Source organism: Berghia stephanieae, chromosome 1 (assembly GCF_034508935.2).
Source record: "Berghia stephanieae isolate SIO BIC M18660-M18661 chromosome 1, UCSD_Bste_1.3, whole genome shotgun sequence".
Lineage (NCBI taxonomy): Eukaryota > Metazoa > Mollusca > Gastropoda > Nudibranchia > Aeolidiidae > Berghia > Berghia stephanieae.
The window spans coordinates 87,953,461-87,969,602 of record NC_088360.1 but is presented as its reverse complement, the minus strand read 5'-3'; the positions used below and the strand labels follow the sequence as shown (position 1 = coordinate 87,969,602).

Sequence of the window (16,142 nt, the reverse complement as noted above, 5' to 3'; positions counted from 1 at the left end):
GAGTTTGCCTGTGCTTATTAGCAGCAAAGAAAAAGTTAGACAAGACTGGCTCAAACAGGGAACAGAAGATCTCAAAAGCATCTTTCGTATGAGATGACTAATAAAAGTGAAGGATGCCCATAAATGCTAACAAAATTAAAAATTAAAAACACAGAACCATACATTTAGCTGTTTTCCTCCCAGAAAAGACTCCCATCAAAGTCTTGGGGGAAAAAATCAAGTTTAATAAATTATCAGGAAAGGGATGAAAAGCAATTTGAAGGGGAAAGCAGAAAGAGGAGGATAGAATAGGCAATAAGAATGTATCTCTCCAGCCAGGAACTGTGTCCAAACATGAGACTGGCAAAAATGAATGTATTATTTTTATATCAGGTATTTTTCTCAAATAATATGTAAAACGTGGAACTCAATAACACCGAAAAAAAATAAGAACTGTAATTGTTTTAATGGTCAGGTCTCAATGTTTATTTTCATCCACACCTTTCTTACGTTGAACAAAAATGTAATGGTAAAATGGCAGTGGTGGAAGACTTTTATGATACGGTCGAAACAGAATGACTGAATGTAATGGAATGTACCATCTCCAAATTACTAACACTAACAAGAAGGAAATGATGAAATGAAATCAATAAATCAAAAGGTACTACTTTAAATGAATGTCATTAGTTTTAAAAATTGATACAATAAACACTGTTTAAGGCTTTTACTGCACTTGCAACACATTTAGGTCATGTCAGCGCCAGTAAAAAGAAAATGGGATAGTAAAAAGTTCTAGAATTACAGTTAAAACACCAAGAATAAGCAAGAGAAAGGGGAATTGGTTCAAATTGGGAATAGATGTAGATTCCAAGAGCACACTATCAAAGTACTTAGTTTGAGATCACCTAAAAGTATCATCCAGACACAATACAAGCACAGGTCCCCACTAAGAGGAATACAATCAAAATTTTACAAATCATATATAATATTTAAACAAAACATAACACAGTGCATAACAGAGAGACAAAAAAAAAATATAATCTCCCCAAACTTTAACTATAACTATAAATTTGACTGTTTCTCTTCCAGCTAGGGTATCCGGCCAGCACAAAACCAAGTAATCTCATCCCAAGACAAAGACAGATCATTTTTGTTTTTAAGGGTTTGACGGCACTTGCAACACATTAAGGTCATATCAGCGCCAGTAAAAAGGAAGAAAATGGGATAGTAAAAAGTTCTAGAATTACAATTAAAGCACCCAAGAAAAGGTAAGACAAAGGAGAATTGGTTCAAATAAGAAACAGGTGTAGATTCCAAGAGCACACTATCAAAGTACTTAGTTTGAGATCACTAAAAGTCTCATCCAGACACAAGCACAGGTCCCCACTAAGAGGAACACACTCAAATGTTTTACAAATCGCATATAATATAAAGAAAACATTATACAATGCATAACAGAGAGATGATTTACAAGGAAAGAAATATCATCTCCCAAAACTAACTATACATTTGACTGTATCCCTCTCAGCTAGAGTATCCGGCCAGGGCCAGGACAAAACCAAGTAATCTCATTCCAACACAAAGACAGAGAGTGAGTTGGAAGACAGATATAAGGGGATAGAAGACACAGTAAGTGCCTCCCTGCCCACCATGGGAGGCCAGGAACCCAACCCAGCTGCTGTCTTGGGACCCCTTGTATAGTACTCATCGGTAATAGAATGTCTACACTAACAAGCACGGCTAACAGTGATAGCAAAGTCTAGGCCCGGTGTTGTGTCCTTGGGTAAGGCATTTTACAATTGACTCAGGTGAATGAGGTACTGTAAGATATGGTCGATCATACTACTAAAAGGATGCCTTGAGGGAGACTTCCACAATATTAAATCGAAATGGCCTGCAAGGAAAATAAATGAAACATCGTGAAGTGCATTAACCTGGATAAATTTTTGGAAATGGTCATATTGATATAATAATCCATGAAAAAGGGACAAGTTTGAACAGAGATTTGAGACATTTTACTGAATGTCAATGTTTAGCCTTAGACCAGAAATATTTATCAAAAATGTTTTCTGCTTGATTAGTCAATCATTCGTTTTATTTTAATTTTTAATTTGTCAAATTATCACATTTTATTCTATTTTGTAGAGCATTTATATTTTTTTATGTGCGGCAGCTTACGAGTCTTTGCAGGGTGTGAGTGTCTTATGTTTTGTCGAATAATATTGCAAAGCCTTTGAGATTTCAGCAAACAGATATAGGGGGATAGAAGACACAGAAAGTATCTCCCTGCCCACTGTGGGAGGCCAGACGAAATACTGAAACAAGAATGCAATTCTAATTTTGTTATCAAATCCATAGATGAAAATATGTATGACTCGTCTTAATTCTTATTCTAAACCAACAGTTTTAAAAATGTATAAAAGAATAACATGGCATAACATTAGCCTTTTTCTATTATAACAACCCTGATAAATCTGAAAACATCACACTCACACATACTTCAGCTGCATCGGCATATTTACACAGATTTCTACTTCAAAAAACATAATCATAAAAATATAAAATGACCTTACCAGCTCTGGTTACATTTGTGACCCAACACCTCGAAACAATATTATGTCTAGATGAGCCAATGCCACAAAGGGATTTAAATGACATGAAATGTCAAGTTTTAGTTGCTGTCACTTTAAGAAATTATATTCATACTCTTCAATAAAACATAAAAACTCAGCTTACGTCCAATATGATTTTACTATGAATTCAATTTTAAGCACCTAGACTCCCCCTTCCCAGGGTAAACTGATTTGAGATGTTGGGTCACATTTATTATTTACCATGGGTGAAAACTTTAAAATGATCATAATTAACAATAAATAATCTCCGTGGAAGGAAAAGATATGGAATTTAAAGTGTATTAAGAGAATCTGAATATAATACATACATGAATTATACAAGTGTAATGAATTGTTCACATATTTAAGTATAATAAAAGTGACATTCTAGAACACTTAACTTAGACAATTAGAGTGTTGACCATATGGTGTTTATTTTTATGTTTTTAAGGGTTTTACGGCGCTTGCAACACATTAAGGTCATATCAGCGCCAGTAAAAAGGAAGAAAATGGGATAGTAAAAAGTTCTAGAATTACAATTAAAGCACCCAAGAAAAGGTAAGACAAAGGGGAATTGGTTCAAATAGGAAACAGATGTAGATTCCAAGAGCACACTATCAGTGTACTTAGTTTGAGATCACCTAAAAGTCTCATCCAGACACCAGCACAAGTCCCCACTAAGAGGAATACACTCAAATGTTTACAAATCATAAATAATATGTAAATAAAACATAATACCATGCATAACAGAGAGATGATTTACAAGGAAAAAAATATCATCTCCCAAAACAATAACTATGCGTTTGACTGTTTCCCTCCCAACCAAGGAACACGGCCAGGGTCAGGTCAAAACTAAGTAAGGAAAACGGGTAGAGGGGGATAGAAGACACAGTATGTACCTCCCCGCCCACTTTGGGAGGTCAGGATCCCCACCCAGACCCTATGGTGTGACTTTACTCAAAAGCTCCAGCCACACAGTGGGGCAGAATCCCCATCTCAAGGGAAACACTATAACTACGATTTTACAATATATCAATATCAAACACAGCACAGATAGATGAATAATATTTTGATTTAAAATTGGAATGGGAAGAAAAAAAAATTCAATAAGAACTTCAAGTGAGCTTTAAGTTGATGAGTACAGAGATTACATCGCTTGTTTTCAGGAATTTGACGATGCTTGCTACACTTATTAGTGGTTACATCAGCGCCAGTAAAAAGGAAGAAAATGGGATAGTAAAATTAGAATTACAATTAAAGCACTCAAGAAAAAGTAAGACACAAGAGAACTGGGAACAAATAGGGATCAGATGTAGATTCCAAGAGCATACCACCAATGTACTTAGTTTGAGATCACCTATAAGTCTGTTTGTTTGTTTTTAAGGGTTTTACGACGTTGCAACACATTTAGGTTATACCAGCGCCAGTAAAAAGGAAGATAATGGAATAGTAAAAAGTTCTAGAATTACAATTAAAGCACCCAAGAAAAAGTAAGACATAGGGGAACTGGGAACAAATAGGGATCAGATGTAGATTCCAAGAGCAATGTACCAATGTACTTAGTTTGAGATCACCTATAAGTCTCATCTGGACACAAGCACAAAATCCAACAAAGAGGAATACACTCAAATGCTTGCATTATACATCTAAAATTACAAATATAATAATACATAACAGAGAGATGATTTACAAGGAAAAAAATATCATCTCCCAAAACAATAATTATGCATTTGACTGTTTCCCTCCCAGCTAGGACTCCGGCCAGGGCCAGGAAAAAAACAAGTAATCTCATTCCAAGACAAAGACAGAAAGCATGTTGGAAAACAGTAATAAGGGGATAGAAGACACAATATGTACCCCCCTGCCCACTATGGGAGGACAGGAACCCCACCCAGACCTATAAGTCTTATCCGGACAAAAGCACAAAATTCAACAAAGAGGACTACACTCAAATGCTTACATTATACATTCAAAATAACAAATATAATAATACATAACAGAGAGATGATTTACAAGAATAAAAATATCATCTCCCAAAACAATAACTATGCATTTGACTGTTTGCCTCCCAGCTAGGACTCCGGCCAGGGCCAGGACAAAACCAAGTAATCTCATTCCAAGAAAAAGATAGAAAGCATGTTGGAAAACAGATATAAGGGGATATAAGACACAGTATGTACCTCCCTGCACACTATGGGAGGTCAGGAACCCAACCCAGCTGCTGTCGTGGGACCACTTGTATAGTACTCTGAGCACAATAAGTGGTTATTGCGCTTTATGACAGCTCAAGTTTTAATAAGACAAAGATTAATTGTGAACAGGGAATAACCCCCCCCCCCCCCTTCCCCTTGTTTCGTATTTACTCCTTACTCTACAACATAGAGTTTATCCTTTTGTTCAATTAAAGGCTCAATATTGCTTAATGTTAATTAGGCACTATACAATGTGAGTCTACAGAACTAGCAAAAACTAACAACAAAAAAAGAACATTTCAGGTAAAAATATTATGCATGTGTTTTACAAGATTTGACAATGGATGAAACAAAAATAAATAACACGGCAATGACATAAAATATCTACAATTTACAAAGTGATCAATCTAACATTCTTTTACTAGCTGCAGATCAACAAAATAAAACAAACCAAACAAAGAAAAACAGAAAAATTGACTATTTTAAAATGGTTTAGTCTTAGAATGCAAAAATGGCAGTATTCCTTCCAACAAACCACATGTAAAAAACAAGTGGCCATCAAAATCAATACGCCATAGAGAATCACTCCTCAATAAGAAAAGGGACTTTCTGTAAGATGAAAAAAATACTTGCAAGCAATGATAAATTCTAATGAAGGGACAGATTGTAAAGTTATCCTTTACACGTCTGATATTTTAGGATTTCTCAATGAATTTTTTTAGACCAATCAGCTCATAAACGTTTAGAACATTAAATAAAACTAAAACTATCACATTTACGAGAATCACACAATAACCCTGACGATCATCACATTTTATATTATATCATGCATCATTTCAGTGACTTCAGCAATTAATGGTAAAAATAGATAAAAACTGCAGAACTTAATATAACACAACTTTCAAACAGCACCATCAACTTTACATTCCAAATCTCAAAGCTCAACTCTCTCCATGCTAGTTTCAACTTTGCTTTCAACCTTTTCTGTAACAGGCTTGAGGTTATCATCATCTCCTTCTCCACTCGCCGTCACCGATTTTGCATCCCCTATCCACTTTAAGGATGCTCTGTACAATTGTTCTTGAAGCATTTTGTCTTGTGATGGTCCTGTCAATTCCTGCTCCTTTCCATCTCTGTAATTTCAAAATAGGAAATAAAATTATAGTTCCTTCATTTAATTACATCCAGAATAATTGATATCTCTTTACATTCCACCTGTCCTACATTTTACCTTGTTAATATAAAGGTCCAACCCACTATATATTTAGCAAAAAGATATTTTTTAAGATATCAAATAAAGTACATAAAAATATGAAGTTTTACATCCAGTCCTTCATGACACAGTCCACTAATATTGACAAGTTAAATTTTTTTAAAATGATGCAAAGAGTGTTACCATACAAAACAAATCTGAATATGGAAAACGTTCGTTGCATCATAACAAATGTGACGATTTCCTAATAAATGGTAAGGAGAGGGCTAATGGGTCAAGTGTTCTAGTAATATAGTTACCAAACCCCCAAATAAAGTCTTTAAAAAACTTACTTCAAAAATTGTCCAGACTTTTCCTCCATTTCTTCAGTTGTAGCACAAAAGATTGCCATTTGGGCTCCATCCTCAGCATATTTCATTAGGAACCACATAAAGGGAGCAAAACTGATGCGTATAAACTTCTTTGATTTGAGAGGTAAATGACGGTAAATTTCAGTGTTACAAACGCCAGGATTTACAACATTTGAAGTCACTTTTGTGTCTAAGGATAAAAGAAAGAAAAGGAAACAACATAAATAGTAGTGATATTGAGAAGGCATCAATATCTGCTCCTTAGAGATTATCGCTGATTTAAATAAGTAAATTGATGTTTGCAGATACATATGTATAACAGACAACTGTATATGGAGGACATTCTGACGGTCAAATTTCTCTCTGTATTTATCTTACACAAGAGAGATGTTTTCTAATGTGGATAGTGGACACCATGATAAAGTGTTAGGCAGACACTGTCAGTTGATTAGTTGACACTTGTTGTATACCTGATTTAAACTGTAAATCTCATTGTTCTTTATTTGCTTTGACTCTATTGGACAGAAGGGCAATTAGCATGTTTTGAAAAGTCGAAATCAAATCTTGATGATGACAACCCATACATTATTCAATTGTGTGGTCTTTACTATTACATACTTTACTATTAAATCAAATTGTGTGTGCCATGTCTCAAAATCTAAACGATCAGTTTGATTGAGAAAATACATGAGTTAATTACTCATAAGATAATTGGATTCAGTAGTCTGATGTCACGCGCCCGGCAACGGCGGCCATCTTGGTTCTAAACAAAGAAAATTTTTACTTTTTATTCTTCATGCTGGCGAGAACTTTTCATTCCCTTTTCATATGCCTTGTGATCAGAATGTGTAAAAGTCAAAACATGATCAAATTGATGGGGTTTTTTTCCTCTGGATACGCTTTTAAGCTCGCCGGAGAAATATTTCATACGGCGTCCGCCATTGTTCCGATAGTTTAGAGCCAGTGTTACTAAGTTACCATACGTCATTAGGAAGGAAGTGACGGTACGACTATTGAATCCTATTAGCTTTGTTTATTCTATAACTAATATCAATGGAGCTAAGATCATGTGACAAAACAAAGAATGGTTACAGAATATTCTACAAGCCATAAAAAATTCTTTAAAATTTTTAAATTGTTACAGATATTTTAAAAATTGTGCAAAGGTATTTTTCACAGTTAAATGGCTTTTTAGATTTTTTATAATACTTTCATTGAGAAACAGTTTGCAACAAAATATAGATAAGGTGTGGTCATAATTTTGTTATCAAGGATGTAAAAATTCTAACTTGAATTACAGCCATTATAATAATCTGGGTGTTGCTAGTTTTTATAGTGGGGAGTTTGTCTGCCAGGCACATGCTTAAATTGTGAGATATCAACGTTGGTAATACAGTGGATCCTCCATTATTTCTGTTTCTACAGATAGTCCATTATTTCACTAAGGAGGGAAGGGGGGGGGGGGGATAAGATCAATACCTTTGCAATCTTTTTACACAAAGTTACATGATAAAACCAACCAAAAATAATATACTTTATCAATATTTATTAAGAAAAATAAAAGAGGAGGGGGGGATAAGATGATTAGTTTTTTAAATTGATGAACCGATGGCAGTCAAAAGTCACTGTAAATAAATCTCTGATAATGGTTGTGACTACGGACAGATGAACCTAATATTTCATTGTCAAAGATTCAGTAAATATTAAAAATTATATAGAAAGATGTAAATAGAAAATCATACCCTTAAGTCTTTCAGCAAGTTGATGAGAATGTAACACGACAGCTAGTTTGCTCCTTGCAAACATTTCTCCAGCATTGTATTCCCCATTCTCACCATTGATGTCATCAAAATCTATTTCCCCAAGGTTTTGTGCTGAAGCTGTGGTGTGGATGATACGACTTGGGGCAGACTTCTTCAAAATGTCCAGAAGAAGTTCAGTCAATAAGAATGGTCCTGTTTTATTGACAATTTAAAACATTATCCAAGAGTGTTATTCAATTCAATTCATGAGTTATTCATTTTTTAAAAATCACAAATACTTTTTTAAAATCTTGCAATTGTCACTCCTCAATTAAATAAGTTAAATATGTATCAATCAAAATATAAAAGATGAATTTGAACTATGAAAGAACGTATGTCTCTCAGTATATGCCAAATATTGGATAGGTAATGTCTAATAACAAAACCCATTGAGGAAAAAAAAATAAGAAAGAGGATTGAAATTCCAACAAACCTAAATAATTGGTTTGGAATTGAATATCAAAGCCATCTTCAGTCTTTCCCTTTGGACACATCATTACTCCAGCATTGTTGATAAGAATGTGAAGCTCTTTTTCCTCTGAAATAAAGTTTTTATAGCATATATTAACATCATAAACAATTCATCCCATTAAACAAGATTTTCAACACAACAAAAATAAAAAAAACAAAACAAAAAAAACCCAAAACAAACAAACTTTGAGGCATTTGATGCAAATGAATTTGAGACAATGATCTTTTGCTGCCATTTAGAGACAGTACCTGTGGAGTCCGAGTTAATCCCGGTTTCCAGTGTTAAATAGGCAGTAACATTACTTGTAACCCTTGGATACAACTTTTATCTCACTCAAAATACTTAACAACACATCCGACAGACCCAGCCACCCAATCATTACAGACCGGATAATAGAAGACATTAAATTTTGCTGGTAAAGGTCTTCCAAAACATTTATATAAAATCTAATGTTAAAAAAAAAGTTCCCCACTCTTAAGATACTTACTCTCCCCACTTTTAAGATACTTACTCTTTTTGAATTTTTCTACAAACTGTCTGATACTATCAAAAGAGTTCAAGTCCAATTTTAGACAGTAGACATCCATATTTTCTGTCTCTTTGCGAATTTCTTCAGCAGTAAGTTTTCCATTTACTTCATCTCTGCAGCCCAAAATCACTTTTCCACCTAAAACGATGAAATAATAATTAAACAAAAAGGATAAATGAAAGTATAAATCTACAGACAAATTCTTACACTATGGAGTTTAGATTATTCATAAATTGTCATGAAATTTACAGTTGAAGACTTTTCAGCTCATTTTGAGTTCATTTGGTTTACAATAAAATTTCTAAGATTAAGATCTGAAGTCTAGACTTCTCAATCCTTAACCCTTCTATTACAACTGGTCCCTGTAAAGTCTTCCTTGTTTTAAATAAAATCCGAGAGACCTGGCCCAAATGAGCTTTGGCTCTAAGAATAAAAACATTCTTGTCAATAATGCCATTTAGCTCAATTATTTATGAAATGGGTGTGCACAGAACTTGAAAATGATTTGCAGTAGGCTGTGCAAAATCAATATATTTATCTTCTAATACAATGTTGGGAAACCACTTTTTTTTTTTTTTGGTATAAGGGACCAGATTACACATTTACCAAAAACTGGAATAAAGGAACATTATTTTTTGTTTTTCATTAAATTATTGATCATTCAAACTCAATCCTCCTATTTATTCACTTTAAATTAACCCCACGTTTTTCATCCATTCATCTGAAAGTGTAAAAAATTGATTCATTAATTACTTGTGCATATATAAAGTACATGTGTCAATTCTTATCTGATAACTGTTGCAGTTCTATTGCAGCATATCGGCTGGAACTTATTCTTTACCTGATAGATAATTTGATGTTATACTTGGTATACCATCCTTTTGCCATCAACTGATGTTTTTTGTTTTTAGGGGTTTTACAGCGCTTGGAACACACTAAGTGCCAGTAAAAGGGAAAAATGGGATAGTAAAAAGTTCTAGGACATTTAAAGCACTCAAGAAAAAGGTAAGACAAAGGGGAATTGGTTCAAATAGATTCCAAAAGCACAATATCAAAGTACTTAGTTTGAGATCACCTAAAGTCTCATCTAGACACGAGCATAGGTCCCCCACTAAGAGGAATACACTCAAATATATATAACATGTAAACAAAAATAATACAGTGCATAACAGAAAAAAAATCTCCCAAAATTCTAACAATATATTTGATTGTTTCCCTCTCCTTTCGACCATCAATTGTCTTGTCTCAATTTAAATATCTGGTGCCAGTTCGTCTATACTAACGGCATACAAATGGAAGTGTAACCAAAATTTGTGCAACTGAGAAAAGGTGCCAAAAAATGACACAAGACAGGATGGTGATTTTTTCACCACTTGACCTAAGCTTTTATCAAAGGAAAATGTCTTGACACGGCAAAATCAGGGAAAAATTTCTGAGAAAATCCTAAAATCCCGAAATTCTGAGGAAGATTATCAAAACTGAAATATAGATCAATAACTCAATTGTGTAGTCATGTAGTGACAATAATATTTTTTCAGCATCGAGAAACACACACACATAATAATAATAATAATAATAATAATAATAATAATAATATAAACAATGATGTAGTTCACATTTCATACATGTGGTAACATTATCATTGAAAAAATGTCAATAATCGTATGGCATTCACATATGATAATTGACCATACTTTTTACCTCTTTTTGCTAGAGTCATTGCAATTTCTTTGCCAATGCAGCCATTCCCTCCAGTAATGATTATAGTTTTGCCTTTCATCTTCGATCCGCCAACACATTTGGCCCCCCTTATCCATTGTCTAGAGAGTATAATCATATAGAAATATTTACATTCAAATTAAACTTTACTTGGGCTTTATTTCTCGAGCACTTCAGATGAACCAAATTTCCATTATTTATAAGTATATTATATGTCCATTGTTAGGTGCCTGTTTTGTTCTAACACCAGACTTGCCAACCAAGTTCAACCATTTGAAAAAAATTATGTTTTTTACAATATTTATCCTAATTTTTTCTTATTTTCCCCCAAAAAAAAACATATTTTCAACACAAGAAACCATCCAAAATTCAACTTTAACATAGTTTATGAAGACTTATCAAGCTAGTAGAGGGTGGGAAAATCTTGCAATTCCCATGAAAAATCATTTGTCTGGCTACTCAGATTCTCACCCAGGTGGAGACATTTCATAACCTTCAATTATTCCACTTTTATTCTTTTTCTCTGACTTTTTACATTTAGCATATTTTAGTCAACATTCCCATATTATCATATTTTGGACCTCAAAGTATATCAAAATATGAGAAATCATACTGGTTGGCAAGCCTGTAAGCACTAGCACTCTTATAATCCTGTAATTCATTCAGACTTGAATGGAGTAGAGTGGAGTGCAGGAATTTGGTATCGCTCTGTTACTGTAGTGTTAGAGCAATATCTAGTGTTACCTGCTAGGTATCGCCCAGAAAATGTCACACTGATCGCATTGACTTTGTTTACTGTTGTAACAACAATGCCTAATTATTAGATAATTATAACAATAATAATAAAACATGGTAAAAGTGTACGGATGAAAATGATGATGACAAATTAATGAAAAAAAATAAATAAATAAAATATATAAAAGAAAAATAGTAGAAAGAACAATTATAAATAAACAAATCAATAAATACGCTTAAAAAATTAAGGAATTAAAAATTTAAAATATCAGTGAGAAAACAGATAAATATATAAGTAGAAAAAAAAAAGAAATAATATTGAAAAAAAAATAGCTCCATTGGAAATTTGAACCCAGGACCTTGCAATCAAGAGTCAAACAGCTTAACCACAACACTACAGATCCACACAACTTGTGGAGATATTCAATCATGCCTATTTAGAAGAAATGTTTAAAAATATGAATTAAGCCACTACTGTTTTGTTATTTTAAAATGTAAATTGCATATTAAAGGTATACAAATGCTTCCTTCTTATAGTTTTAGTGACTCTACTTTTACGATTAACAAAATAATGGAGCGATATCCGTTGTCACATTAGGAGTCGCTCTATCCAGTGTTGCGCTAGTATTAGAATTAGAGCGATATCTTGTCACTTCTTTATCTAACACACACAATGTTGGGATGATATATTTTCTGACCATTGTCATGTATCCTTTTACTGACCGTGCACAAAATTACTCAACTCTCTATATATATCGAAATGTCATCTGCAGAGCATAGTTGTGAGACATGATTCTTTTGGGAGAAGAAAAACAAGTTAGGTAAAGTAGAGTAAAATGTTTCAAGTGTGCCGTTCAGGCCATATAATTAGGTACTGTAGTAAAAAAATTCAAATTGGATTGAGCTCAATGAAACCTACATCACTATAAAGTTCTTTTCAACACAATTCTAATGGCACCAACATTTTGAAGATCAGATCAGGGGATGAAAGGTTATACTAGTTTAAAGACTGACAAATGTAATCCTAGAAGCCTTTGTTATTTACTGATGGACTTTGTGTGACCTGAAACTTGCATTTCTGTTAGTAAAGAGACCTTCATTTGTTTGTTTGTTTGTTTTTAGGTGTTTTATGGCGCTTGCAACACATTTGGATTATATCAGCGCCAGTAAAAAGGAAGAAAATGGGATAGTAAAAAGTACTAGAATTACAATTAAAGCACCCAAGAAAAAGTAAGACATAGGGGAACTGGGAACAAATAGGGATCAGATGTAGATTTCAAGAGCACACCACCAATGTACTTAGTTTGAGATCACCTATATGTCTCATCCGGACACAAGCACAAAATCCAACAAAGAGGAATACACTCAAACTCAAATGCTTACATGATACATTCAAAATAACAAATACAATAATACATAACAGAGAGATGATTTACAAGGAAAAAAATATCATCTCCCAAAACAATAACTATGCATCTGACTGTTTCCCTCCAAGACAGGACTCCGGCCAGGGCCAGGACCAAACCAAGTAATCTCATTCCAATACAAAGACATAAAGCATGTTGGAAAACAGATATATAAGGGGATAGAAGACACAGTATATGTACTCCCCTGCCCACTACGGGAGGTCAGGAACCCCACCCAGGACCACCATTTGGATTTCAAAACTGGCCTAAAATGGCCATTGACATTTGAGTTAGGATTTCACTGGAATGAGTTCAGGGATACAGGATATTAAAAAGTTAAGATGTTAAATAAATAATAATAATAATAATGCTGAAAACTTATATAGCGCTATAACTCCGAGACACCAGACTCTAAGTGCTTAAATTACAAATTACTTTGGCTGAAACATACTCATTCACACACACAAGCACACACACACACACACACACACACAACACAAACCAAACCTATCTTGCTTCTCATACCATCTACTAAAATCGAAACAAATATGTTTTAAGCGAACGTTTAAAAATAGACAAAGATTCTTTTTCACGAATGCTCTGCGGTAAGGCGTTCCAAATAGAGGGTCCGAAATGAGAAAAGGATCTCATTCCAGCATTTTTCCGAATTCGAGGGACAACTAGTTTTGTGGAATCACTGGCCGAACGTAAGGGGCGGGGTTTTGAATATCTTTCAATTAGTTCTGAAAGGTAGGAAGGGGCAGTACCTTCAAGACAACGATACACTAAAACACAAGCTTTGAATTTAATTCTTTTCCCAACAGGCAGCCAATGCAGGTCATGAAGTAGAGGTCCGGCAGAGTCGCACCTACGCTTCATGAATACTAGTCTGGCAGCGCTGTTTTGGACAATCTGAAGACGTTTCAGATTGTATTGCGAAACGCCAAACAACAGAGCATTACAATAATCCAATTTCGATAGTACGAGGGACACAACCAGGTGCTTGGTCACATCCTCAGATATGAACCGTCTAATGGAAGCAATCTTTTTTAGTTGGAAAAAGAGAGATCTAACCAAATTATTAACCTGATGCTCCATCGACAGTCCAGAGTCTAAGAATGTGCCAAGGTTTTTCACTTTGTCAACAATTTGAATAGAGGCATCCCCCAACTTCAAATCTGTTTCACTTTTCCACTTCCTGTTCCCCACATACAGCACCTCCGTCTTATCATCATTCAGTTTCAGTCTGTTCTCATTCATCCATTTCTTAACACTTTGGATACAATTTTTACTATTGGCTGATACTTCTTGTAAATTTCTCGTATTGGAAACGCAGTACAATTGCGTATCATCAGCGTATTGATGGTAAGACAGACCAAAACTTCTGATGATTTTAGACAGAGGGCCAACGTACAAAACAAAAAGAACGGGTCCAAGTACTGAACCCTGTATAATGTCCCGCAACAAGAAATCTGATTTTTATTGCTATGTGCGGTATGTGGTATGACACTCGCTTTCGGATCGGAAGGTCATGGGTTTTGAGCCACGCTGGCGCATAGTAGAGTCCTTGAATAAGGCTCTTTACTCACATTCTCTCACTGTACTCAAGTGTAATATGAGGACCTGGCCGTTAACAGTGCTGTCTCTGTCCGAAAAAATTGTAATATTGCCTAACAGTGACTAACAGGCATCATGTCTCGTCCTACGTGTTACGTGCTGCTGTTACTGTTGGTCAGGGACCCTTTGTAAAGCACTTTGAGCACGTTTATAGGATATTGCGCTATTATAAAAACTCAAGGGGGGGGGGGGTTATCCAAAACTAAATAAAACCTTATTTTATCCACGATCAAAAGATATAATGGGTACTAAATTGGCATTGACTAAGTCTAAGCAGCACCAAACAAACAGTAGGGTTTCCTCCTGAAGAAAATGAGACATAAATCAATAAAATCCGTCCATAAAACAAATCTATGGAATTTTTTCTGAAACTCCTCACTCAAAAGTCCTAAAAATTGGGTCACAGCCACTAGGCCATTTATTATCACAGTATCAGTATCATCATCAGCTAACTCACAAAAATGGACGTTGACGTTTCCCCAGCCTATAGCCTATAATTATAATATAGCCTATAGAGTTATAGTAGGCCTAATGAATGCCACTACACTTGCATACAGACATAACCTCCTCCCAGGAAAGCATGAGAAAGAAAGTAAAGATAAATCAATAAATAAATATAATCTTGAATTCTGAGCCTGGAGTTTCACGAAAGTCGAAAGTGAAAGTTGTGAACTAATTTCCCAGTCCCAGTCCCAAGTCCATCGACTTCGACACTCACCTCACTCCATAGAAAATGCCAGAACCACCAGCTATTAGAAAAGGCCACCATGACTCAAATATAGCATCTGGATTGGGCATGTTAGCAAACATTTCTTCCATCGCCTTTTTTCTCGAATCCATTTTTGTTTTTAAAATAATGTCCAACAAAGAAAAAACAATTGAAAATGAATGATCAATGATCAATGCCGAGAATGATGACGATGAATTGCCAAATGGTTTTAATAAAAAAGACCATCAACTTTTTGCTTTTTTTTTTTTAGTAGCTAAAATGGCATTTTATCACTTTACATTGTCAAATTAAATTATCTAACATATATATCCTGAGAAAGTGCGATATTATCGTCTAAATTAATGTTTTCAAATCATTTATGAACTGCTTTGCAGTTATTCTTTTGTTTTTGATTCACAACCTTTGTTAGTTGAACTATGTAATTTTAGCAGGAGAATTAACTTAGTCAGTTTTAACTCTTTGAATTTTACCAATCTGGTGTTCAGTAATAAAAAAGAAGTAGTTGGTTGCTTTTCAGTCAGGGTTGCCAGTTTGGCATTTTAAATGCCAGATTCCAAAAATCTGGCATTTTTGAAAACCGTTTGGCATTAGAAAAATCATTTGGCATTTGGCATTTTCATTTGGCATTTTCTTTTCTTGTATATTATACTTCAAATGACACCTTTTCTCAACCGTGGTGTAGTGGTTTAGCACTCCACTTAGTAGTCAGTAGGTAAAAAATTACCCCAACAGGAAATTTAGTATAATTCAAAAAAAAAAAAAAAAGAAAAGAAAAGAAAACACGCA

At 34.4% G+C, this 16,142-nt stretch overlaps 1 protein-coding gene across 1 annotated transcript; it reads right to left on the bottom strand.

Moving 5' to 3' along the window:
* Positions 1 to 441: 441 nt before the first annotated feature.
* Positions 442 to 15,832, bottom strand: LOC144960676 (retinol dehydrogenase 13-like). Its single transcript, XM_078893961.1, has 7 exons — positions 15,345 to 15,832; positions 10,851 to 10,969; positions 9,132 to 9,287; positions 8,582 to 8,686; positions 8,089 to 8,301; positions 6,329 to 6,536; positions 442 to 5,916 (listed from the first exon to the last, which is right to left on the bottom strand). The coding sequence occupies exons 1-7, from the start codon at positions 15,464 to 15,466 to the stop codon at positions 5,718 to 5,720; spliced, it is 1,122 nt and encodes a 373-aa protein (XP_078750087.1). The 5' UTR covers positions 15,467 to 15,832; the 3' UTR covers positions 442 to 5,717.
* Positions 15,833 to 16,142: the final 310 nt, after the last annotated feature.

Excerpts from the sequence above, each read along its gene's own strand:
- LOC144960676 (XM_078893961.1), bottom strand. The coding sequence starts at position 15,466 with ATGGATTCGAGAAAAAAGGCGATGGAAGAAATGTTTGCTAACATGCCC. Across the intron at positions 8,302-8,581 it reads ATTCCAAACCAATTATTTAG|GACCATTCTTATTGACTGAA; the intron begins GTTTGTTGGAAT and ends TCAATAAAACAG. Across the intron at positions 5,917-6,328 it reads AAGTCTGGACAATTTTTGAA|AGATGGAAAGGAGCAGGAAT; the intron begins GTAAGTTTTTTA and ends TTGAAATTACAG.